At 38.2% G+C, this 26,857-nt stretch overlaps 1 protein-coding gene across 8 annotated transcripts in view; it reads left to right on the top strand.

The window, feature by feature from the left end:
• UTRN (utrophin) overlaps positions 1–26,857 on the top strand; it is a 374,126-nt gene that overhangs the window by 160,235 nt on the left and 187,034 nt on the right. For 6 of the 8 annotated variants that reach the window (XM_030500119.1, XM_030500120.1, XM_030500121.1 and 3 more), the window contains 5 exons: positions 475–680; positions 1,837–1,954; positions 4,818–5,023; positions 6,446–6,600; positions 11,034–11,223. In XM_030500119.1, coding sequence (XP_030355979.1) covers positions 475–680; positions 1,837–1,954; positions 4,818–5,023; positions 6,446–6,600; positions 11,034–11,223 — 875 coding nt within the window. Of the gene's footprint in view, positions 1–474; positions 681–1,836; positions 1,955–4,817; positions 5,024–6,445; positions 6,601–11,033; positions 11,224–16,006; positions 16,252–26,857 lie in introns of those variants that run through there. The other 2 variants (XM_032920200.1, XM_030500125.2) reach the window with 2 other exon arrangements.

Raw genomic sequence — 26,857 nt, 5'->3', positions numbered from 1 at the left:
CCTTTCTGCAGTGTAATACAAAAGCGAGGGAGACAATTTTAGACATTTATCTTAAATTAAAGGATAGGGGTTTTATGCCTAATAAGGGTCAATTCCCTATTGTGTTAAAGAATCTTTAGCTTCGTGCCATTAGATTTAATGTCATTTTGCCTTTGCAAGTTTTCTTGTTTGTTTTTTATTTAGGCGGAATCATTCGGGTCATTGACATGCAATGAAAGAATTCGTAGCCTTAAAAAAAAAAAAAACAACACAAAAAACCACAAGGGGTGGGGGGTGGGGAGCGGTAAAGGGAGGGGTAAAATGAATTTCTAATTAGTTTCTGGTGGTTAAAGTACCTCAAATAGAAATGTTGCTGTGCTTTCTCTGTAGATGCTTTTGTATATTTACAGGAATCACAAAAAACCCTGTAATTCTCACAGCTGCACATGTGGCCATGACTTTTTTTTTTCAACATTCCCTGAAATTCTGTTCCAGATGTCCAAAAGATGGTGCTAGTATCTTCTTCATTGGAAATTCCTGTTCAGGCTCAGCAGGCTTTGGAACTTTCTGCACCTGCTGATCTGGATAAAACTACAACTGAGCTGGCTGACTGGTTGGTATTGATTGACCAGATGCTCAAGTCAAACATAGTCACCGTGGGAAATACCGAAGAGATCAATCGGACTATTGCACGAATGAAGGTATGTGTTCTGGTGAAGGCTAGTGGATTGGAAAATTGTCTCACACTTCAATGGCTTGTACATTCAGTAAAGAACTTTCATGTGTTTAAAGGAAAAAGAAGCTGACTGCAGTAAATGCATAACTTGAAAATTACACTTTAAATGCTATCATTACTACACTCTTCTTCCCTCTACTATTTCCCGTTAATTCCTGTGTCGCTATGCAAGCTAGGCATTGCTTTTTGTTTGTTTATTTTAAACAAAGCACATAGAAAATACCCCCTGAAAATGGCATATTTTGGGGAATGTATAGATAGTTTATGCTAAATCCTTCGAGCAGCTTCATATTTGCTTGGAGGGTGACCTTTATGATCCGTTCTTTAGTGGTTTCTAATTAGTTTTGTTGTGTTGTAGTTAGACTAAACTGTTTTCTGGGGACATGCTAAAATGATTAAGAGTTCTACCATAAATGCTTATGATGTAAATGTTTGTTTCTGTTGATAGCTCATGCTATGCTAAGCCATGGGCAGTATTTGAGATATATGCTGTAGGTTCATTTTATTTGACTTGATATCAATTAATATGTGTAACTGTAGAGTAAAAGCTGCAGGCTAAACAAATGCTAAACTGTTTCTGTGGGTATCTAACATAATCTGGAATTTGAAAGAATAATTTGATGTACAGTAACTTTGGAAGCACTTTCTTCTAACTGTATTGTACTTGTAATGTGGGCTTCTGGTACGTTGCCATAGTGATATAACTATGTTTTTAAGCCAATATATAGTCTGAGTGTTCCTTTCTGGTTTTTTTCATTCTCCATCTTTCTCTCTCCCTTTACACCTTCCCCTCCCCCCAATATATAAATGATCAGAGCTTGATAAGAGAAAAACAAGTTATGGGAGAGTGAAAAATAGGTATTGGAAAATATTGTGCAATGACTGTGGTAACTGTGTGGTTTGTACACGTTAACCTTCACCTCTGAATTTTCAGTAACTATAATTCAGAATAGTTTTGCTTTTTAAAGCAGTGGTATAATAATGTGGCAGTTCAGGGGTTAAAATAATGATGGGAACAGCCATCTACTTGTAGTGACATGCATGTTTTATCTGCAAATAATACAGAGGATGTTAACTAAATTCTGCTTTTTGGACTTAAATCATATCCTAATTCTCAACAGATAACAAATGCAGATTTGGACCAGCGGCACCCTCAGTTGGATTCTGTTTTCACATTGGCTCAGAATTTGAAAAATAAAACTTCCAGTTCAGACATTAGGACAGTGATCACAGAAAAATGTAAGTTTCTCTATTCAGTGTTTGCAAATACAATATTTCCATGGCGGTAAAATAATCTTCATATCTTCTTCTTAAACTCTTGATTTTGAGCCTGGCTAAAGTTGCCTTCCTTGAACAAACTGAAAACTTAGCAGATAAATAGCTTTCACTCTAACAGTCTAATGAGAATTGCCACTTGTTTTCTTGACTGGCCATTTTTTTGAAGCACAAAGGTAAATATTTTTGCTCAGATTTCAAAATATCTTACAAAGAATTTGAGTTATTTGACAGACACAGACCCAGGGATAAGGATTTTTTATTTATCAATAAAAGGAACTAATTATGCATCTTTATTTTAGTTGAGCTATGAGGCACTGGACAGTTAGTGAAAAGTATGACTGTATCAACTTAAGATGATAACTGTGTATGTACTTTTGAAATTGTTCACTGAGACTTAGTAGAGCTTTTAAGTCACTGATACGTATTTGAAAATTGAGCTTCCACTTTAAAGGTCCCCAGCCCCTTTGAATTTTTTTTTTTTACTGGTACTTAAGGAAACAAAACATACAACTGAAACAATTGGAAACTAAAGGATAGTTTATTATTTGAACTTTTACGCTTTGCTGGTTGCTAAGATTAGGAAATTCATGCAGCAGAAAATACAGGATCACAGAATCGTAGAATAGTTGGGTTGGAAGGGACCTTTGAAAGTCATGCAGTCAACCCTCCTGTAATGAGCAGGGACATCTTCAACTTCATCGCGGTGCCCAGAACCATATCCAGCCTGGCCGTGAATGTCTCCAGGGATGTGGCATCTGCCATCTCTCTGGGCAACCTGTTCCAGTATTTTACCACCCTAATTGTAAAAAATTACTTCTCTGTAGCGTCCCTGCCAACCACTGCATGGACAATGTGAATTAAAAACACAGTCTCATCGGGGATTCTTTCCAATCTTTCTGCCTTTCATACTAGGCTGGTGCCTGTCCTGGTTTTAGCTGGCGTAGAGTCAATTTTCTTACTAATAACTGGCCCGATGCTGTGTTTTGACCCTGACACCTTTCTCTAGGAACTTACCTATTGAACCCACTGAATGCTGACAATATCAAAAACTTCATTATTTTTCTGTCCGGTTTTGGTGGGGACTAAAGAGACAGGAAATCAGTCAACACTGCAGAGAGTAAGGTTAACCCAGCCATTATTTCGGAAAAATATATCAAGAAATATTTTTTCTGTAATAATAATATGTAAACATCAAATATCCATTTTAACCAAGTTGCTACTGTAGGCAGCTGTTTCTCAGGGGTATTTTTTTCTTTCCGGCTTTGTGGGGAGAGTCTAAACACTGAAGAGGTTTTTCTCTGCGGTTCGTTAGCCAGCACACAGGGTTATAGCCTTTTTTTACTCCTGCTGGTTTTGCTTTTGCTTTTTTGATGAAACTACTGATGTCTCCCAGCAGCTGCTGGTTTCCTTTGAACATACATTTTATGCAATACGGTGACAACTTTTTTTTTTACCTTTTTTTTTTTTTTTAAAATCAAATCTGTATTATTATTTGCTGTTGGGTTACTGAAGCTTTCTTCAAAGTTTTCATTCAGCACGACCCATGTCATGCCTGAAAATTAATCCACAAGTTGCCTATGGGTTGAAATTGAGGGATCTGTATTGCACAAATGATTGGGTTTGTCCTCCAGTAATACAGTTATTCTGACAATTGGGCTTTACTGCTACCATCTTTGAGAGCCTTGTGAAACTAAACAGGATATTTTAAAATGTGTTAGAGATCTTCCCAAGCAGGTCAAGCATAATGGATTTGTAAAAGGTTAAAATAATGGAAGATGGAAGTGACTTGAGTATCAAGTGTATTAGTTTTCTAATAAAATTGCATACTCACTTGTAAGATAAATATATTGGATGTAATTTCTTTGTTTGCTTTTTTACGTTCACTTTTTTTACTCTTTAGCTCTAGTGATATAATATGTTCCTAATAACTGTCATGACAAGTAATAGGGAAACCTGTTTCCACCTCTATAGACCTTCAAGTAATATGCTTTTTTTTGTAGGTCTGTAAATATTAAGAAAAAGGTATGACGCTACTCACTTCTCTTTAAGGCAGACTTACTGCTTTCCCTGACACATTATTTTTGTCCTAGGCTCTTGTAATGTTGTCATTTTCACCCTTTGTTTATTAAAGGTTAAAGCCTATTTATCAATCATCTATTGTAACTATAGAGAGAGGAACGGGATACTTGAAGCAAATGGGGGTTATCAATAACTTCTCCATTCTGTTATGTAATCTGCATAAGCCTGTAGCAACCCGTGGTGGAACAGAAGTGCTGAAGTAGGCTACTAGGATCCTTTCTACCTTGGCCAAAATTGTAGCACAGGTGTCACTAGACTGCCTTCAACAGACAGTGGTCTGGAGAGCTTAGTTCACTTTGTAAAAGCTATCCAGATCTAAACAGCATTTCTTGATTTGTATTGGTTTAAGTTGCAATGCACAAAGATGACTTGCTGGTATGGCCATCACCCTAAAATTGTTCTCCCTGGAGCCCTGCTGCTGGCATATATCTGCAGTGCAGCCATGGCAGATTTGCCTCCCACATATGTGTGCATCAAAAGTAGAATAACACCTTTTAAGTATTCCAGAAAGAATTAGTTGTTACCTGTATGCTGACCTGCTTAAACAAGAGGTAGCCAAACACCTGCATATTTAATTTGCTTGTGTGAATGTGTAAACTACATGGGGAACTAAAATACTGAAAATGCAAACTACTGTGTGTGATAATGAATTACGTTATTGGCTCTTATCCTGAGAATTAAGTGGTAGTTATGGCTACTTGTTTATTTGTCTCAGTTTTTTTTGTATTCTGTATTGTCCTTCCAGTGGAGAAGGTGAAGAACCAGTGGGACAATACCCAGCATGGCGTGGAGGTGCGGCAGCAGCAGCTCAAGTACATGCTGACAGACAGCATGCAGTGGGATGAGCAGAGGCAAGAAATGGAGCACCTCATGGAACAGTGTGAGATCCGTCTGCGTATGCTCATGCAGGCCCCAAAGGAGATGCTTGCCAAACAGATTTCAGACAACAAAGTAAGATCATCTGCACTTTTTTTTCCCCTCATACCAGACTTCTCAGTCTATGTAATGCTACTGATTTGGCAATTCTGTCTCTTTTAGAGATGATATATTCTAAATTGTCTCTTATTTTAATATGTCAGACTTCCTTAGAATTGCTTTCTGAGAGGGAAGCAGGTGTCTTGTGCATGTGTGTCTTTTTGTAAGTGTAGTTGAAATGAGTATAGTATAGCATCAAATACGTGATACTGTGCAAAAGCTTGAACCTCAGAACAATAAAAGTTTAATCATACAGTCACAGAATGTAGTATGTATTACTTCATAGAAACCTATTAACAATAGCTTAGTAAATCCAGCAATGAATGGGCTAAGTTATTTAAAATTATCCTGAATTTCACTTCTGATGGGTGCCAGGTCTATTCAACACTTCTTTTTTCCTCCTCAATCCGTACAATCTTTGCTGCTTTTCATATCACAGCAAACCTGCTGTGATAAATCAATAAGTCTGATGTTCTTTGTCCTGGTGGCTGTCAGAAAAAGGGCAGGCCATAGGTGGCACAGGATGAGATCTAGAGATAAATCGGCAAGGAGGGACTCTTACAAGTGTAGTATTAGAACAGGGCTATAACAGAGTTTTTAAAAGTGTGTATATACACACACACATATATATTAATGAAGAGACAACACGGGGTGCAGCTGGGTATGGAAAGAAGCAGGGAGTAACAACAGTAAAGTTGAGTGCTTTTTATTGTACTTCTTTACACGTGTAGGAGTTTGAAAATGGACTATTAGGTCTGCTTTGCTTTCTTAAGTGAAAGTAGGCCTGTGCCTGAACATGTAGTGCGAAGATCAGAAGATACAGCTGGACATACATATACACAAATACATTTTTGCATTTAGAAATAATCTTGAGTTCCTAATTCTGTAAAGTCAAAGCACATTATGAATATCCTGCCACAGTAAGCAAACACCTCTAATATATTTTCTTAATTTGAAAACAAAGAGCCCCACAAAACAATGACATTAAAATCTCATGCTGTGCACTTCATTTATGCCACTTTTAGCTGCCGCTTTTATCATTATTATAATAATTTAAACTTATTCATGCTACTAAAAATATGGAAGTGTTTTTACTGCTGTTGCCAGTAAAACACAGAAGAGGATTTTTCTAGCCTTTGGCAGTTCTGGCAAGTATATTTTTTCCTCACCTATTTGTGTTTTGATTGGTTTGTTGTCAGGACGCTTAGTATCTGTAGATTTTCTTTTTAAGATTTTTCTTGTAGATGAAAATATGCACATATTTTGTTTAAGAAAAAAAGAAAAATAAATAAAAAACCAACCCAAAAGCAAAAAGGAGAGCTTTATAAAATGATAAAATGCATGAAAAAATAGTCTCATTTTTATTTTATTCTCTCTCATTCTGGAATTGCTTTTTAGCTGTTAGTACAGGATTTGCATAGAGGTGACATCACAGTAGCTGCGTTCAATGATCTTTCAAATAAACTTCTCCGAGAATATCGTGATGATGACACAAGGAGGGTGAAGGAAACCACTGACCAAATGAACACTTGTTGGGTTAATCTGAACCAAAGGTAATTACAAGATTTCACTCTATATGTAGATGTTCTTATCTTAAACTTGTATCCTATTATAAATATGCATGTGTATTGCAGTCTGTCTGCTTTACTGCCTCATTTAGGGCTATTGTGATTAATTAGTCAATTACAGTGAAGCTGTTTTGAGTTTTGATGGTTGAAATTTCCATAGTTCACCATGGAAGGCTTCTGGTGTGACTTTGCTTTTATGTGGTGAGGTTTTTTTTAAGGGGAAAAAAAAAAAAATTGTATCTTGGGTTTGCTCATGGCTATTATTCTCTAGGGTCTTTGAAGAGTTCCTCTCCTGTTTCTTGATGTTGGTATGCTTTATGTATTTATAGTTTGTTGCTGTACTTTCTTTTCATAAGGCTGTAAGTATTCAGCTTGGTCTTCCAACACATTAATTCCTTATGGCCTTTCATCTGATGGAAACTTTCCCTGAATGGACCTGCACTTCAGGTTTCTGAGTATGATGGTTCTATCACTCCCATCTAGAAAATACTTGAGCTATAGGAACTGAGAGTAATTGAAACTTAATGCTTTCTATTCATCCTCTATTAAGACATATTTGCAAATATGTCTTGATGAAAATATGGTATTTCCCTATGCATAGTATTTTTTTTCCTGCAAGGTAACCTAATCTCTTCAGAAATTCTTTACGATATTTGACAGACAGTTAACATTTAGAATAGTGTCTGACTCAGTGCCTGCAGCTTAAAAGATGATATGCTTTGTGGTTAGAGGGACAGAAAAGGAAATTGATCCTGTGTATATGGAAGTGCGGGAGATGACAACCGAAGCCTGCGTATGTGTGCATATATGTGCATGTGAAAACTGCTTTTGTAATGAGATGGCACTTAAGGGAATAAAAATCCTAGGTAATAAAGCCTCCAAAGTTGATGTTATATCCAGGTGTGTAAGAGGAGGAGAACTTCCTAGAATCATAGAATCACAGAATGGTTAAGGTTGGAAGGAACCTTAAAAGATCATCTAGTTCTAACCCCCCTCCAACGGGGAGGGGCACCTTCCACTAGATCAGTGTAAAGCTCAAAGCCCCATCCAACCTGGCCTGTAAGATTTCCAGGGATGGGGCAGCCACAACTTCTCTGGGCAACCTTCAATGTCTCACCACCTTTATAGGAAAGAATTTTTTCCTAATACCTAACCTAAATCTACCCTCTGTCAGCTTAAAGCCATTGACCCTTGTCCTGTCAATACAAGCCCGTGTAAAAAGTCCCTCTCCAGATTTCTTGTGGGCTCCCTTTAGCTACTGAGAGGCTGCTGTAAGGTCTCCCTGGAGCCTTCTCTTCTCCAGGCTTAACAAGCCTGGAGGTGATTCTCCCCCACTACTCTGCTGTTGTGAGACCACACCTGGAGTACTTTGTCCAGCTCTGGGGTCCCCAACACAAGAGGGATGTGGACCTGTTGGAGTGAGTCCGTAGAATTCTATGATTCTATGACCTATAAAGTTGAAGCAGCTTATTTTAAAACTGTTGCATTAAGAGACTGAAGTTCCCCAGCTTGGCACTGTGTAAGTTGGATGTTTTTCTTGGTGGCTATTTGTGTTCTGTTTTTATGTTTCAGAGTGAAACTGTAGTAATTCTGTGTGGTTTTTCTGCCTCAGTAATGGATTATAGTTGCTGTTTGTACTGTCACAGATGTTATTTTCTGGCTTTCTTTTGATCACACACTTGTATGCATTGCAGATTTTTAGTTTAAAACAGAAAAATTAGTCGTGTGGAACAGAAACCTGAAACGGTGCCATTAAAGCATAAATAGTAGAGTTAGAATTTTCTTTTTCTTGGACATGTCTTTGCTGAAGCATCTGCTTAGACCTTCTCCGCTATCACTGTGCTAAGTGAAATTAGCTGCATTTGTGCATTCTCCTTATATTTAGTTTTTACATCATGGAATTACCCTCTATTTTTTGAGGCTGTTCTAATTGTATTAGAATTCTTTGAAAATTTGAGTCATCTTTATATAACATGGGGTAGTTGTTAATCTGTAGTACAGAATTCTCCATCATTTTCTATTTTAGATTTGTGGCCTTCACTGGAAGGAAAAGAAAGTATTCGAGTCTGCTTTGTAAAAGTGTAGCTGGCTACTGCTACACAGGTCCTCTTTAAAAGCACCTATAGTCTTAGAACATTATTTGTTTAAGTCTATTAATTTATGCTGCTGGAGTATGTATTTAGTGAAAGGAATGTTTTTCAGCTTTAATTCAAATATCATGATAGCAGTAGGACTGTAATAGGATTTCATTCTTGAATTTCAACCAAGCAGAAAGTCTGAGAAATTGAAAGTTTAGGCTGAAGACGACATTCTTCAATGAATGTTATTAGCTACAAAGTACAGGTTGTCTCAGTCCCCATCTAAAGTACATCAGTAGTTAGACTTGGAGATCTGGGTCACTTCCAGTGTTTCATCCTTTGGGGCTTTTCTTTTTCTATGAAGGTCACTTTTATTACCAGTCTGTTCTTCCTGTTGTCACTGCTGTTCTTCCACCTTTGGCCTTAACCCCCTACTAGGGAAGAAAATCCCTGCAGAGGGAGAGGAGTTTGAAGTCAGAGCTCATAACTGCTCTTACTTTACTTTTTTCTTGCAGTTCCTTGGTGTGCTCTAATTTTTGAGCTGGTAGTTGTTATCTTTTCTGGGCAATATCTGTCAAGCCATTTGTAATCCCTAGCATGCTATTTATTATTTTTACTCAGGAGTGGATGAAGCATTCCAGAGCTTCAAGTGAGAAGTAAGAATGAAGGTTTCTTGCCCTGCTAGTCATTTACCAGCAGCCAAAACTTGGGCAAGCATGAAGTCAGGAATGGTTCATGCAGTCTTATTTTGGATAAAGCAATTATGAACAAGTGACATAATACCTAAGCCCCTAAAGCAGGGGTTGCACCACTGTCTTTTTGCAAGTAGTCTCTAGAAAATTCAGTTGGTTATGCTAATATTTAGGAATGTAAGCCTGGCAGAACTGGGGAAAAATAGCTTTTCCACGCATCTGTCTTTTCAGATGTTCTAGTAAACCAGAATGCCTGCTTTGAAGTATCATCCTGAATGGTAGTGAACACCTGCAGCTTCTTTTCTAAAAAATAATATTTTAACTACTTTTGAAATGTGTGATTCTAAACACAGTGATTCCAAACACAGTGATGCCCTAATGCTATTGAGTAGTACTGTTGGCTCAGCATGGCAAGGAGGAAAGAAATCCTAAGTAGAAGGAGGCAAATGACGCACAAGGCCTGTCTAGAGAAACATGTTAAATGTTTGGGAAATGCATGGGAATGTTCAATGTATGGGAAAATATCAAATGCTGAATGTTTTGGCCTTGCCTTACTTGAAATTAAATACTTACCCTGAATTCTTACAATGTGATTATGCTTGATGTTAAATTAACTTCCTACTTATTTTGCAGTATTCTAGATAGTAGCCTGTTAGGGATTTCTGTACAGTGAGCTGGTGTGGGACAGTTTGTTTCTTTTGTTCTGATTTTGGGAAAAGGGATACTGCAGAATAACAGCCTCAAATGGATGAAATTTAGCTTGTCATGCTTTAATTAACATTGTTAATCAGAGCTTTTAAAATTGCTGACTGAAACAATTTCCCATCTGAGTTTCATTTCAATGACAAGGAAACAGTTCTCTTATGCAGTAGAATGTGATCTGTTTTTTTTCTAGGAAATCTTTTGAAGTTGCTTACTAGCAAGATAATCCAAAGGCTTTAAATGAGTTCTTTTCATCTTAAAAAATCTTCTTACAAGCAACAACTCTTGTGTTTGTACCAACCAGATATCTTTTGTATTGATTGAAAATTGGAACTATATTCTGCCAGTCTTTTTTTAGATTTAAGCATGTTGAGCATTGCTTGACTATTGTGAAGGCAGTGTATTATTCTGTTTGTTTGAGTGATAGTGTCAGAAGTCTTGCCCTTTAGCAGAGAGAAACAGGTATTTGACTTTTCATCCCTCAGCACTTTAACTCTTACAAATTTAGTGAAGTGTTTCTGCTCATTGTAGAAAAGGAAGCAAATATCCTCCAGACCCTCAGTGTTTCTACTCTGTATGTTTTTTGTTGATGAGGAAAAGCACACTTTTCACATATGGGAAGAACACTTCTACCATTTGGGATAGTGTAAGTCCATGATAGTAACACTCAAAATGGAGAAGCTAGGTTTTTAATTGATAACTTAGTTTCTTCCACATCCTTTTTTTAAAAAGGGCTGTGACATACGTAACCAGTTCAGAACATCCGCCTGTAGCTATAAATATAATAACCAGAGAAACAGTGATATAAATAATGATAAAGCAAGTTGTGACAGATCTATAGTTTCTTAATAGAGATAACTTTCAGATTTCATTTCAGTAGTTCCATTATGATGTATGTAATGCTATATGTTATAGGGAGATATTCTGACACTTTTCTTGTTTTCAGAGCTGTTGATAGGCAGAATTTCTTGGAGACTGAGCTGAAGACAGTACAGGCCTCACACAAGGATCTGGAGAGCTTTCTCAAGTGGCTTCAAGAGGCAGAGACAACAATTAATGTTCTGGCAGATGCTTCCCAGCGTGAGAACATTGCTCAGGACAGTGCCTGTATAAGGGAACTCAGAAAGCAGATGCAGGTGAGAAACTAAATAATTCTGTTGTTATTCATGCTTTATCTTAATGGCAAATGTGATAAAGGAATTCTATCTACTAGAGTGGGGAAACCTGCAGTGTATCGGAAAGTGTTTAAAAAACAGTATTTTAGAAGTCAGGTTTGTGAAGGAAGCAGATTTTTCTTCCTGAGTTTTGAAATACATATTTCATGGGTGTCTCTGGCACTGAGGGCTCTTCAGTGTTCTTGAAGGATGACTATATTCAAGAAGTGTATAGTTGATTAAATCAAGTCCTGTCATGTGATTGTCCAACCAAACAATTTCGTCTACTTCCCTCCAAGTAAAGCCCTCCTGGGGTATGCTGGCTCCTGTCCCTGCCTGCTGCCTTTCTCCTGTTTTTCCTGCAATCCAAGACATTGTCATGCTTGGATCATCTCTTCTACCTCTCCTGCTGCCCAGCAGCTCCCCAGCTGGCCTTTCTTCCTATACAGGCCACAGACTGGAAACCTAAGAAATAACTGAGGAGACTAGCTTGACACTATTTATGGTCTTTTTTAATGTATGGGCACCGTAGCTTATCTAAAATATAGATGGGGCATCCTTTTTCCTCGTCTTAAGAAACACAGACTAGCTGAGTACTATATCATCTGGCTCTTCCTGTTCCCATATCCCGCACATCATCTTTGTGGAGGTAGGAGAGAGAGAGATGAACTGGTTTCAGTCTGCATCAAGGGTATATTATATTGTGGGAAAACAGGAGGAAAAGGTGTGGAGACCTGACAGACATTTCTTAATACTGTTGGGTCTGTGGCAGCAAAAGGTTGAGCATCACTGGCTAAAAGGATTTTGTGCTTCTATAATATATGAATTTCCTTTGTCCTTTTTGCCTGATGTGAGTGCTGTTCATGTCATCTTTCTCCTGCATGTTTTAATACTGTTTTTTTTTCCCTTCAATTAGATTGCCTCATTTAGCACAGTTATTTTGATATGCACAGAACTGGGCAGTTAGATAATTTATTAAATCCTGCATTCTGGGTTTGGAATAATGTTGTCTGTGCTCTAAGTTCATGGGGTTTGAACAGTTTATAATGAAAAAAAAAGTGCTGCTTTCAGTAGTGCTGCTAATCTTAACATATCTACATTGAATTTAAATTAAACAAGACAGTTTAAAGTATCTGATAGCAAGCTGCTTAATGTAGTCATAAGGAAGAGAACAATATATTGTGGAAGCTTCTATCTGTTGGGGATGACATGTCACTCACTAATGTTTATAGGATTCTGGTCAGTCAAGTAACTCATCTGTAGACATGTGACTCTGTGGATTGCTGAGATTAGTCTGTAATGACAACACCTGGAAGTTAATATTATACTTTTTGTTGGCAAGAAAACCCAAACCACTACTATGATGGAGGTGGAGGAGCTAAAACAGGGCCACAGAAAGCTAACAATATATGCTGTGTTTAAATAGACATTTCTACGTTACCTTGCATTCTCTGTAGTCAGTCACACCAAGGTAAAGCTGCTGTTTCACAATTTGCTTGTTGGCTCTATGCAGCTGTGAAGTACCTTGGTCATGGAAGATTGCTTGCCCTCCTTCACTGTGCTTTTGTCTGGTTAAAATTGCTAGAGCTGTGCTGTGTGAGGGGAGAACTTGTGGGCAAGACTGCCTGCTATGTGAAGAAGGTCTATAACCAGCTCTTGAACATGCCTATTACTTATAACCATTAAGAGGGCAGATGTAGATGCCTGGGCACAGCCTCCCCTTGTTCAGCATCTTTTTTCTGTGACTGTGTGCTTCTACATACTGTGCACATGAACCATAATCACTTACCCATGACTTTACATAATATTGCGAGCTTTTTTCAACTACCAAAGAAAGGTAAGTAGAGCATGTCAAAGACTGGCATAGCATAATGGCTTCCAAACTGTCCCACACTATTTTTCAATCTTTAAATATTTAAATATAGGTAAAGACATTCATATCATGACACTGGCAAACACTCCAGAATCAACATTTCTGTTTTCAAGTATTTGTTGAAATGAACTTCTGAAAACAAAGTGAATCTCTAACATCTTGTGGCACCTTAAAAAAAATCAAGCGCGCTCTCTTGTAAGTTCTTAAGCTTAATATCTGATTTAACAAAGATAATCTCCTGTTCTTCTCCTGTTGAGTAGTATAAAATAAGTGTGGGTTTTTTTGTGCTTTGTTGAATATGTGAAGAAGTATTTTTTTTTTTCCTAAATGGTTTTAAGAAGACTGTAAAGCTTATGACTTTCTTTGCTCTATGTGAAGATGCCTGTGCTCCCAAGGCCTGTGCATTGAGTAAAACCTTTCTATGAGTTTAAAGTGTGATAAATTCTAGGTGAAACGTGCTGAATGTAGATGAAACAGGATAATTTTTTGCTGTTCTGTCATGCATTTTCAAAATAGAATCATCTGTTAAGCTGGCGTCTGTGTGTGCACGTGGGAGGACTGTCCTCCATTACATTTTTTGGGGCTAACTTGTTTGGCTGAAGCTCAAGCCATTCTTCAGTGGAATCAGTGATCTGGGCACTGTCAAAGCCTTGTTTAGCCTTCCATTACGACATCTGAGGCTATCATCAGTACTAGGCAGATAATGCAAAACTTGAGTGTGGTAATCTTTTCTTTTTGAAAAGGAGGAAAATTCATAGTTATATCATCAGGCTTTTTAATTCATTCTCTCAGTATCTAAATGTTGCAGAACACTTTCCTTTTAGGTCAGTGCCAAAACACTCCAGTCTGTGTTGGAAAATGTTTAGCAGCCAGCTGAAAGATGTTAAAACTTCATGTGAAACAAGATGCAGAAAATGAGCAGGGAAATAGTAAGACGTAATGCTGGGCTCTTGTGTGTGAAGTCCTGTGCCTACAGATATAAAGGTGTTCAAAATAATTTGAAAGTTTTGTTCTGTTGTGAATTAAAATCAACATGACCAGTGGTGGACTGTTAGTTTACCTCACTGCTTGATTCAAACTTGTGTATTAGCTGGGAAGGAAAAAATCGGAACTGAAAGAAGGTAGCTGGTGTGTACTGTGGTTTGTCTTATGTAGAAGAGCTTTGAGCTCTTGTAAAGTCTTTTCTGAATGGCTCAGTGGTTTTAGACTGGTGCTGCTTCATAGGTTTCCTCAGAAATGTTTGGTAACAGCATACCAGCTAATGATGGTAGGCTACAGCTGGTAGGTTAAAGAAGCAGGCTTGTGGTCTGATAGAAGAGTAAATATAAACCAGGAGAATTGGAATGATTCGAATGAGTGGCGGAGATGAGGAAGGAATGTGAGTCTGGCAAGGTGGACAATCCATGTGGTATGATTTCTATATACGGAGTTGAATGAAGGCTCTATTTCCTCAAAATAATGTTTTTGGTGCTGGACAGGTAAAGAACAAAACAGAGTACGGGTGAGAGGGGTTTACGTGAGAACTGGTAGAAACATTGGTTCGGTTCTAAAAATAAGGGTGAAAAGGTGGTGTTAGCTGAAGTGGATGGGAAGAGTTTTTGTATGTCCTGTATGAAGAACCTGTACCTGGCATTCATACCCTCAGATGGAAAGTGCCTGAGAAGGGGAAAACCAGTGTATAAAGCACTGGCATCTCGGCTATGCATTATCTAGGATCATAAGAACTTGTGATGCTACTTGTAGTTGGTGCCTCCATACTCTGCTGATTGATGTGCTTGAGAAGTGTATGTACCTGTTCATGTGGCAATACGCATGTTAAATAATGATTACTTGTAATGGTGTCTACCACCTACTGTGCTGATAATTGTCTCCCTGAACCTTTGCTACAGCTACCCCTCTAATACAGTTTTAAGTACATTCAAGACAGCACCTTTGGGAGAAACAAGAAGTAGCTGTCTCTGGTTACGCTGCAGTATTGCCACACCTAGGGGTATTTGGCTGTATTGCACTGGGAGTGCCTCGCTGGTAACACAACACTGGCATGCTCTTGAATGTCCTACTGCCATCCTTGGATGGCTTAAATAAATCTGCTTTGTCATGGGAAAAACACCAAAATGAAGTTAGCTCTTTGGATTCAAGGGTAGCTAGAAAAAGGGGTGATGATGCAACTATGCTTTTAATTTGTCAAAACCCTATTCTTTCTTGTCCTAATAAGTCATTCAGGAAAATATTTTAATTGGAAACAGCTCCCAAAAAGCATTAGCACTTTCCGGTGCAAGTGAGAATCCTTTGAGATGCCTTTGACTAAATTAGCTTCAAGAGAGTTTTCATAACAGAGAGGTTTACCCCCTGCAGTTTTTTCTTTTGTATTGGGTAATCTAGTTTTGAGAAGCGCCGGTGTGATTTATTAGCCTTTAACGTATGGCTGATATAATTAGGGCAGGTATCCCTCTGCTCCTCTCTCAAGATTTATAACACAGTCTGTTATTCACTCACTCTACAGCTCTGCCAGAGCTGCGTTCAGTCTGAGAACGAGAGCATCCTTTTCCTGAGCCTTAGTCTGCTGATAGAAAGCAGCTACTAGGGGAGAACAACTGTTGTGATACACTGGAGCCGTCTTCCTGAAGGAATTCCTTTTTTGTTCCTGCAGCTTTCAGGCTTAAATTAATAACCTTTTCTGGCTATTTAGTGTACTCCTGAACGGTGGCAGAGGCTCAGCTGCTCAACAACTTCATTTACCCTTTGCACAAGCAGAACTGAGCAATACTGGTTAGAATAATCTGTGAAGGCTGTTTCTTTTTCTTTTTTTTTTTTTTGCATTTGTTTTGTGGGGTTATTTTGGGAGAGAAACTTATGCTGTATCAACCTCCTTTGCCTTTGAAACGTATAAAGCCTGTGGCTTGCAAAAGCAGTCCTGGAAGAGAGCATGCTCAGAAAGCTGGCAAATCATTGTCCAGTGACCGGGAGGAAATGATAGTTGCTCTTCATTTATAATGCAAATTCTGAGGTGTCTTCAGAAGTGTGGCAAACTTAAAATGATGGCTGTGGTGAGAACATCTCTGCAGAAAGTTGTGGTGTTGTTGCATCGTTTACAGAGGATGGCAGTTTCTTCTCCCCGTTACCAGAAGCTTTGTAAGGTAAGAAATGTAAGCCCTAAATCTTGAGTGTCTAATGCTAACTCTGTCGTCTTTCTGAGGTAAAAAGAAAGCAAAAATGGGAGGAGTGTCAAAAGTATCTAGGCTATGTAGCGTGTTTTTAAAGCCTGCCATGCTCTCGTGTGTGTTTTGTTAAAGAATGTATATGTAAAAAAACCCCTGTGCTTGCCAGTGATAACATATTAAAAAAAAAAAAAAAAGTGCTCTCTTGGCTACCATTTAAGTGTGTGTAAGGAAACTGTTAATGATCGGTGATCTTTTGTAAAATACTACCACATCTCCTTTTGCAAAGGAGTTGGTTAATTCTTGGTAAATGCAGTCCTTTAACTCCTGCGTACCCATTATGTAAATAACTGCCTTCTTCCATGCCCAGTGTTTTTGCTTTTGAGCTTGATGAAACTTTTAATTAGGAATGAGTTCAGCAGACTAATATGCAGCCATGGAATTTTGTCTTCACCTGCCTATATTTATAGAGTTCTTTCAGAGTTAAAAAATAAGGAGAAGTTGCATGAAAAGCATGTTGACATAGGCTACCACTCATTGGTATTTTTACTGTTACCTGTTTTGGTGGCAGATTATTTCTGCTTCCACTGAGACTGTTTACTTTTGGCTTTGTACAGGTTTAATAGTTCTGAACTTTAATACTATGGTAAGGATCTTAGTAAAAATATTTTTTTAAGTAGGTTGATCACTCACCAGAAAAAATAAAACAAAAAATAAAATAAAAAAAAATTCAAACCGGTCTGTAAAGTCCACGAGGTAATACTGCTGTGGCATTGGTACTTGTGTGGAATGGTCAGACTGTGGTGTATCATTGGACTTCAATATAAGGATCCTGCTTTGTAACTTTGGAAAAATATAAAATTGGCAAGGTCTTCAGCTGTATACTGACATAACCTGATAAAAATTCTATTTGACTGCCTTTGAACTTGTTTTTGTTTTGTTTTGTTTTTTTCTTGCTGCTTCTTATACCTTAAAACTGCCTGTGTTTTTTGGTGAAACTAGGAATTTTGCATACGAGGTGTGTGAATACCAAAGCACATGACCACATCTTGTTCCAACGATAAAGCAAAGCTGCTGTACCTCATCATACTTGCTTCAGTCTGAAATGTGTTTTCTATTATGAGAAACACAAAAATGACATTAAGTAAAGGAGATGCTACCTCTGTAGTAGAATTTGGAAGTAAGAAAAGGGTATAATGCAGTATCTGGTTCGTAACAGCGAAGCTTGTAGAAGTTCTGTCATAGGGGAAAATCACATTGTTTTCAAATAGATGTTTCAGTGTGCTTTTGTTTACAAAGCTGTACTAAGAGGTGCATCTTCATTATGAAGAGTGAAAGACAGTAGTTTGTGTACAGACAAGCTATTTTAACAAGCATGCCTCAGTTATTCTTGTATTTATCAATTCTGTCACTAAACAGCCCTGTTTGCTGTTGTAAATAAGGCAAATCTTTTTCATTAGACATGTTTTTAACTGTCTTCATAAGCACTAGGAAAGTAAGTGGTTTAAGACCTATTTAATCACATTTTTGTGTATAATCTTGTTTGTAACTGTTTGTCAAACAAGAACTATTTGGTGACATTTGCACTAATAATTTGCTAATTAGACTAAGAAACTAGTCAGTAGTTGGGTACTTGATTTGTTAAGTTTAAATCTACCCAAGGGGTAGTAAAAAAGTTTTCTCAAAGGCTGTTAAAAAATAGGTATTTTCTGATTGGGAACCCCTGCAGTGATAGCCTCAGGAATTTTTGTGTAGCTTAGAATTAGCCATTGTATGTTTATCTTTGTTAAAAAGTCACGCAGCTTAGTCTTTTCAGATGTCTGTGCCTAGTTTACTGAAAGTAGAATTGTTGGACTGCCTGTAGAGTTAAATAAGACCCTGACTGAAGAAAAAAGGAATGGTTTACAATCCCAGTCACTTCCAGCAGGTGTCAATGTAAGGCAGTGATATATGGGAGTCTGGTGATGGAAATGTTAGTACATGACGAGGAAGTGATACGAAAATTCACTTCAGTCAGGAAAGATTTCTTGTACTGCTCTGTATACTTCTGTATTTGGAATTTAATAAGTTTGTACATGTCTTGTGAACTCTGTGGATACACTAATATAGTTCAGTTCTGCCAAAGAGAAGTATTTACTATGGAGTATATGAATTATTGCATTGTGTACAGGGTAGTTGCTTCATAAACTGCCATCTAAATGTTTCATGTGAAGTATCTTCTGAAGCATAACAGTGTGCCAATGAAATAAACATTAAAAAGCGCCAATGAAATATTTAAGACAAATTCTTCAAGTTAGTGTTTGTATAAAACTGCATTGTTTATAGAAGAATAAACAAGGCTTTATTATTGAACTGTACTGTAGAAAGTCAGTTCCTCTTATTAGCAGCTCTGTGTAATAGTAAGACTCAGCATTCATAGTATTCATTTTGCAAAATTTCTTAAAAGAAGAAATAAAAATAAACCCTTTGATGTATTACAACATTGATGAAAACCAGGAAATCCAAGGTTTAGGGTATTTCTTCTTTACTGCTTTTTCTTTCACTAATTTCTTTGTACCAAGGTGAGTTTTGCCAGATGTAACTTTTCATTAGTATTGCTGTTTGATTCTCTTACACTGGAATTAGTAGCATACCACGGCAAGATGTGCACACTTAGCATTGTGTTATCAGGACAATGTGTAATAAGTTTTGTCTTCTTGTTAGCAGGTTTATCTCGTAACTCTTGTGTTAACATTTTGACATTCAGAGTGAACAACCAGAAAAAAGTTTTGAAGGGGCTGTCATCTGCTCTGTGTTCTTGCTAAAATGTGATTGTTCCCTAAAGAGTGTCTTCTATAAGGTATACCCTAAGATTCAGATAAAATTGTAAATTATCGGGAACAGTAAAAATCATGGTAAAGCTACAGATTGATAGATCTCTCCTAAGAGACCAGAAAGGCATTATTACTTATTTTTATAAGTAATGTAGTATTGCAGTGTGTGTTTGCAGCCCAGAAAGCCAACCACATGCTGGGCTGCATCAAAAGGAGCATGGCCAGCAGGTTGAGGGAGGTGATTCTCCCCCTCTTCTCTGCTCTTGTGAGACCCTGCCTTGCAGTACTGCGTTCAGCTCTCGGGCCCCCAACACAAGAAGGACATGGACCTCTTGGAGTGAGTCCAGAGGAGGCCATGAAGATTATCAGAGGGCTGGAGCACCTCTCCTATTAAGACAGGCTGAGAGAGTTGGGTTAAAGGCCAGGTTGGATGGGGCTTTGAACAATGTAGTCTAGTGGAAGGTAGTGGAAGGTAGACATGGGATGGGGGTTGGAACTAGATGACCTTTAAGGTCCATTCCAACCCAAACCATTCTCTGATTCTATGAAAAGGAAGTAGAAAATTGTGGTTTTCTCTAACTTATCCAACAGAAGTCTCTGCCAGACAGGTGAATGATTACCTTGACATATATATCCTGCTTGTAGAACTTGACAGTGGTGTTTTTGAATTGCTAACATTAAGGGACTGAAGCATTCATCCACTGGAGAACAGACTGACAATCATAGCTAGTAGCTGAGCGGGTATTTTCTCATTTCCTTTATGATGACTTCTTGAGAAGAACCCTCTTTAAAAATAAATAGTTCATAAACCCCCTTTATATAAAATGTTTGAAACCTCAAATCTGATCCAACATGAGTCTTCACTCTTGATGCAATACATGATAACTTAGGTGAGTTTCTGACTTCCTCAGCTGTGAAGAGAAGTGCAGAAGTCAGAAACATGTATCTTTTGGTTCTTGTTTATGAATATGTAGCTTAAAATGCAATTCTCTCATCTTCTGATGTTTAATTTCTTTATGACTAGTGTTAAGTTTAGAAACCCACAGGAAGCACAGTGAATGCTGGGGTCAGCAAAAATCGTCTTTTGCTGTGATACTGGTGATTGTGTTCCAGAGGACATTTACATTACGTTGAATTTTGAGAGTAGCAGCAAAGGCTCTGTTCCTGTGAGATTTTGAAAAAAAATGAGGGTCATGAGGGTGGGTCAAAAAAACCGTGAAAGGCCATGTTGAGGAATGGGTACATCAATCTGGGTTCCAATGAATTCAATAAAGATAAGCGTTTAAGTTTACATGACTTCAAGTTGGTTTAGAAAATAAATCATTGGCACTTGATCGCATTCAGATATGAAATAAAAGTAACTAAGTGTAGATGAAGAGGAGGAACTACAGCAGCAACGTATAGTACATATTTATTGGGCAGTAAAAGGGAGAACAAATGTTAATTTTGGAAGCTTATCCTGAAGAAGGCTGCTGTATTAAGCTAGTTGTTGGCTGGAAAATGATGCAGTGCCTCTGTCGCCAAAAGCATTGCTAAATTACGCAGACAGTTTCTTTGTTTAGATGGGAAAGTTAAGTCCAGACTCCTCAAAATTGTTCTAGTCATATAAGGGACATTCTAATTAGATCTAGATCTACCATAAAGCCTTATAAAAGGGAGGAGGCCAGAATTAAAGGGAACCTTGGATGTAATGACTGATATCTACTGAAATAGAATGAGACTAAAAGTGCACTGGTTTAAAAAAAAAAAAAAAAAAAGGCTAATTTGAAGCAGGAGATTTAGTAAATAATATCTAATGATCAGCATCTCATGAGTTTAGGATTTACCTTTTTAGCAAACACCTGAGAAGTGTAAATGGTAACCAACCTTTCTCCTCCTAACACCCATACATTGTTTGTGTTGAAAATGATTGTAGAAAAACTGGTGTCCATTCTTTCATGAGATAGTGTATGTACAGAGGTGAAATGAAAGATGACTTGGATGTATGGTAAGTAGAACAGCGTTAATGCACACCTAATGAAGACTTAGATCGTGAAGTGCAATGAGATAGCATGACGGTGTTGACTGAAAGGACAAGAAAACCTTATCATTCGGAGAAATGTAAATTGGCTAAGAATGCACTTAAGTCAATGAATATTTAAAATGAATGAGATGGACAGAATTTCTTTTGGGATATGGATTAAAAATTGTGAAGCTGAAAGCTGGTGGGAGGACACTTGAAATGGTAGGCATCTGGGCGTCTTGGGAGGTGGAAATTGATTTGTTACTGGCATTTATTATAGAATAATCATAGCAACTACAGAAGCAGTGGAAGGCTGAAGGGAAAAAGCTTTTAATGGCTTTAAAAAAGAGGTAGGTGAAGGCTCAAAATGACTATCTGGTAAGTCAAAATACATGAAAACTAGAAATATGGACAACAAATGAAAATCAAGTTGGAAATGCAATAGCTATAATGGAATTTAATTTTCCACTGGTACCAAATTACACCTTTGTATGCAGTCTTATCAGTGACAGATGAAGGACAGTTGGGAGCTTTGGTGTGTAGGCAAGATGTCAGTTGTTAAGTGCTAGCTATCAGTTGGATATTGGAGGGATATTTTTGTGTTTTGATAAACTAGAGAGATCTGAGATCCTGAGAACCCTCACCTTCTTCCTGAGGATAGGATAAGCTGCTTCATGAAGACAAGCGATTGCCACAGATGCAGAATCCGATTGTGATTGGAGGTGGAGCTGAGAAGAATGGACTGAATTTCAAGGAAAAACTTGTAGGTAAAGTATTGGGAAGACCTCCTGACAGTGAGATTTAGGAGGTCTCCCCCTAGGTCTCCCCCTCCTTTCCCTCCCCAGAACCCATGTGTCCTCAGTTCTTAAAAAAAAATGTGTTGGTAAGTCTCCAAGCAACAGTTTAGTTTAGTAAGCTCTTCCCAAGCATAAAATAACAAGGAGGTGATTGTAAAGAGCCAGCATGGATTGTAAGGAACGTGCCTAATCTGATTGCTTTCCATGAGAAAGTTGTTGATGTTTCTTTGGGTGAAGAGAAAGCAATAACATTCCCTGTTCTTGATTGAGAAAGACATTTGGTGCACTCTCTTGATAGTCAAATTGCAGATATATATGGACAGGATAGATGAGCCAAAAGGTGGGAAGAAAACTTGTTGGACTGTTCCTCAAGGCTTGGGGCTGAGACTGGTACTGTTCAGTATTGTTGTGAATCCAAACAGTCGCACAGAATGCATCTTCAGCAGGTTTGTAAATGATATCAGACTTTGGAGGAACAGACAATATGTTCCCATTCACTGGGGCCTCATGTGGGAAGGATAGGCTGACAGGAACCCCATAAAGGTTTTAAAAAACCCAAACAAACAAACAGAAAACAAACAAACAAACCCACACACAAAAAATCCCTAAAGTGAATTCTTGCACCTGAGAGGGAATAACCCAATGTACTGGCTGTGTGAGCAGGATCGTAGCCATCAGATAGAGTGAGTGATTATTCCTGTCTACTTAGCACTTACCATGGTTGGTTTCAGGCCCCCAGTTTGAGAGATACTGAGAGACTAAGAGGAGTTCAGTGCTTGGGGGCTGGAGTGATGTAGGAGTAGAGGTGGCTTCATTTAATTTGGAGGGTAGAAGACTCCAGGGGTTTCCAAAGCTGTCACTGTCTGTGTGGTGGGTTGTTAGAATAGAATATGGCAATGCAGCTAGGCTTTTCTCAGAGGTGCCCTGTGAAAGAAGAGAGGCAGTGGGAACAAACTGCAGCAGGAAAATTGGCTGTAAAGGCAACAGTTCTGCACAGCAAGTGTAGTGGAGTGGGCTGCCCAAAGAGGCTGTTGTATTTCCGTCTCCAGAGGTATTAAAAACTGTAGTAGATAAGGTCTTTAGCAGCCAGACCTAGCTTTGAAACTGGCTTCTGAAACTGGCAGCAGGTTTGACCTCCAGAGGACTTCCAACTTGAGATTTTCTATGATTCTCTGTGCTAGTGCCCTATTAGCTTATGAGTGAAGACTAAAATAGTCAAAACTGTAGTGCAGCAGTTTTCAGCTGGGACTGTGTTGCCTACTTTCTATCAAAAGGAACTTCATGTTTTTACCCCACGTGGAAAATTCTTACTACTCTGCTGATTTTTGATCTAAATATGGGCCTGCTATGAGTCTGCTGTGTAGCCATAACAAGTGTTCATTTCTGAATCCGTTTGCTGTAGTGTAACTTCAATGGTAACAATGTGGTACAGTCAGGCATTTGGTGCATATCTGAATTCCGTGGCTGTGATGAGAAGGCATTTTAATATATTGTAAAACTTCCTGTCATCTAACCTGCCCTCCCCTACCTACTTTTGCATTTTCAGATGATGTTTTCAAAACTCAAAAAGAACAATATACCACTAGCCCCTCTCAGAGAAAAGTTGTGCGCATCTTGAGAGATGAGACTGGTGTAAATGTAACTGTTTTGCCATTTGGGTAGTTATCATACCAAATGAAACTCTGTAATAAATGGGTACTTTATTGTAAATCCTTTTTTTTTTTTACAGAAGGCTGTGCTCCATAGTGGTCTGTGTATGTGTCAGACTTCTCTAGAAATAAAATTGTTTCTCTAAGGTGAGAGAACAAGGAGAAACAAAATGGGAGAGCACATAAAACTTTATAAATTCGGTATTTTTAACTGCTGCACCAATCATTCCTATTTGCAAGCAGAATGCAGCTCAACAGGGGAGAAGATGAGTTCTAGGATATATTTTTTTTAATAGCATTTCAGTAATATTTCAGAAGAGAGAAAAGGAGGAGAGAGAGGAGATGAGTGAAATATTTCAGGACATGCTTTTAGAATCCTCTTTCATTTAAAGGCAAGTCTGATTTTTGAGCTGAAAATATTTTACTATTGCAGTGAGACTGAACATGAATATAAAATATGGGGTAGTTCTATTAAAGCGTGATGTAGGTTTAATGGGAAAATTGACTTCCATGAACTTCATGTGTTTACAGGAGCTCAATCAATATTTGATATGAGACCATCTTACTGCAGTATTTTACCATAGTACTTTTTGATTGCTGCCATTTTTCAGGGAGCAATTTTTTTCTTCTTTCCCTTAGGGCTCAATTATCCTGCCCAAATTCATGAAGTCCTGAAGCGGTAGGTGCCTAAAAGAGCATAGTGCTTCACCAGTTCCTATCTAGAGGACTGACCATCTGTCTTCTGCTTCATGCAGATCATTTGAACTTATTCTCAAGAAACCTGCACTTGCTATGTAGCTGGGAGAAATCATGCTGTTTGAAGCTGTCCTGTTGCTGTTAGTTATCAGGGACTCTGGAAGAGTTCTGCCCTCCCGTTTATCTTCCTCTTTGTTTTTAATCAAGACAAACTGCTATGAGACTTCATGTTCCAAAGTTATCCTGCAAGTTTCCTATTTCATATCCCCTGCTTGCAGACCTGCATGGTGCTCTGGCTGCCCTACGATGTTTTCATGCCGGGCACTCTTTGCTGCAAAGCATTTCACTTCAAAGCAGAAGTAACTTATGTGGTCCCACAAAGCTGGGTAATTGAATGTGGGTGGAAGATGTCAATGGCATTCCTGGTAATTGATGTCCTGTGTTGCACTACAGAAAGTAATATTTCATAGTCATAGTAGAACTGTATTTACTGGTGGTCTCTGGTGTGTGGTAAATATGGTGAGTGCTGCAAGTGAAGTAACAAATCGAGATGCTGCTGATGCTGTAGATGTTCCTCAGTGGCTGATGAGCCCTGTATCTATGGGCCCTGTGTTGTGCTGACAGGGGGAAGCGCTGGCTTCTCTGCACTGCTATGTCAAATTACTGACCTGAAAAGAGCATCCTTTCTGGGGAGAGGGCAGAGACTTTGGTTCACAATGGTTGTTCAATTCTTGGCATTTCTGCTAAGACTGCTGACCAATTAGTGCTAATTGTGCTGGGTTTTGGGATGTGGTCCTAGAACAGTCATCTGAGGTTGCTGCTTTCTGTCACCTGCTGTCTTTGGATTCAATTTGAACTGTGCTTTTTTCTTTCTTTTTTTTTTTTTTTAAGGAAGAATGCATTATTAACCCTGAATTTTTTTTGAATGTTCCATATAAAATACTCTAACTCTCTTGGTTAATATTCTTGCTTATTGATTGCTACAAAGAGAAGTATTCGTTTGCTACATGTTCCAACGCTGCAAACCAGTTGGAATGAATGTCTTCCTTCTCTTTCTTTCCATTACTGAAAGGAAATTTTAAACTTCGAAGTTTAAATGAAAGTTACCCACTTCTTAATGTTTGGGTTCCTCTGAGGTTAGGATGGAGGCATGATAAAAGTTACAGATTACACAAAATCAAATCATCAACATTCCCCCCTCCCCTCCCATTTATTTATTAGCAAGCACAACTTTTCTGTTTTGGAAGAAGGGAAAAATGGGGCCAGAAAGAAAAAGGCCTCTTGGTGAAATTTTACTTCCTTGCTATGCATTTGCATCAGGAGTCAACAGCAGTCCCTCCACTGTTTTCACTGAAATAGTGAAATATCTATTTGTAGGATATTGCCTTTCATTTTATATAGCCCAATAGTGCAGTGATGAATTAGCGCTCTGCAAAGCAAAACCTGAATACACATTTTGCAAGTGTTTCTGATAGTTGGGTGACTGAAAAGAGGAAGGGAGGGGAGGCATGTTCTTAGCAAAGGGCATTAAAAATGGCTTTGAATTATGATGCCAGCAATTTTTTTAATTGCAAAAAAAACCCTCAAATCAACTCATGGATTTTGTGATTGTGGAGAAATCTTTGGAAGTTGTCGTCACGTTCTGAATACTAGCAGGCTTTATCCTGTGTAGAAAACCCTCCTATTTAAAGTATTATTCAACAATATGTGTGAGTGGAAGAGTCTAAAATACACGCTAGCTGTCTATACTTCAGGAGTGTTTTTCCATTTCTAAAGCAGTCTCATAATTTGAAGGGACCAAAGTTATTTTCAGCTATGGATTAAGGTCGATTCAATAAAGGAAAAGTGTCAGAACAGCATTGCTAAAACTTAGAGCATGGTTTCATTTCAACATTCCTGGTAAGTGACTGCAATAGGAGGGTAGAACTGTAGCCTGCTTGTTTAATACAACAGCTGTTTGAGCTTGTCTACGGCTGCTAACCTGTTCTGTGGCATAAAAGAAAACATTTCGTTTGGGAATGGGAGTAGTTGTTGCTACATGTGCTGATCCGCAGTAGCAGTGGTCAGTAGTGCGTTTCAGTGGAATGATTTTGTAGTGTGGCTGAAGAGCAAGCAATTTTTTCTGTGCATTTATAATGAACCTCTGGTTTTAGGTTGACAGGCTTTCTGTTCATATTAGAATAAATGCGAAAGAACAGTTGCATGGAGATTCTATGCAACGAGTAAACAACAGAAAAAGTGAAAACCGAATCATAGAATGGTTTGGATTGGAAGGGACCTTAAAGATAACCTAGTTCCAACCCCCCTGCCATGGGCAGGGACACCCAGTTTGCTCAAAGCCCCATCCAACCTGGCCTTGAACACTTAGGTTAGTGTGTGGTTAGTATCTTAAAAGGCGATTGAATTTAGGAATAAGCCGAGGTTATGCTACAGTCTAAGACAACTGTATGATGTGCTAGGTTTAATATGTTAATCTTTAATATTCAAGATTACTAATCAAAATTTGCTGAGGCAATGAAGATTTTGTTAGTGAGGAAATACAGGCTTTAATATTATTGACATCCAGTACACTCTTGGGAAGGTGTATGTTCCCTGGAGGCACAAGTTGGTTGTGCTGAAGATTAATTA

Source organism: Strigops habroptila, chromosome 10 (genome assembly GCF_004027225.2).
Source record: "Strigops habroptila isolate Jane chromosome 10, bStrHab1.2.pri, whole genome shotgun sequence".
Classification (NCBI taxonomy): Eukaryota; Metazoa; Chordata; class Aves; order Psittaciformes; family Psittacidae; genus Strigops; species Strigops habroptila.
Note: the sequence above shows the minus strand (reverse complement) of the source record. Positions and strands in the feature narration are given on the sequence as shown.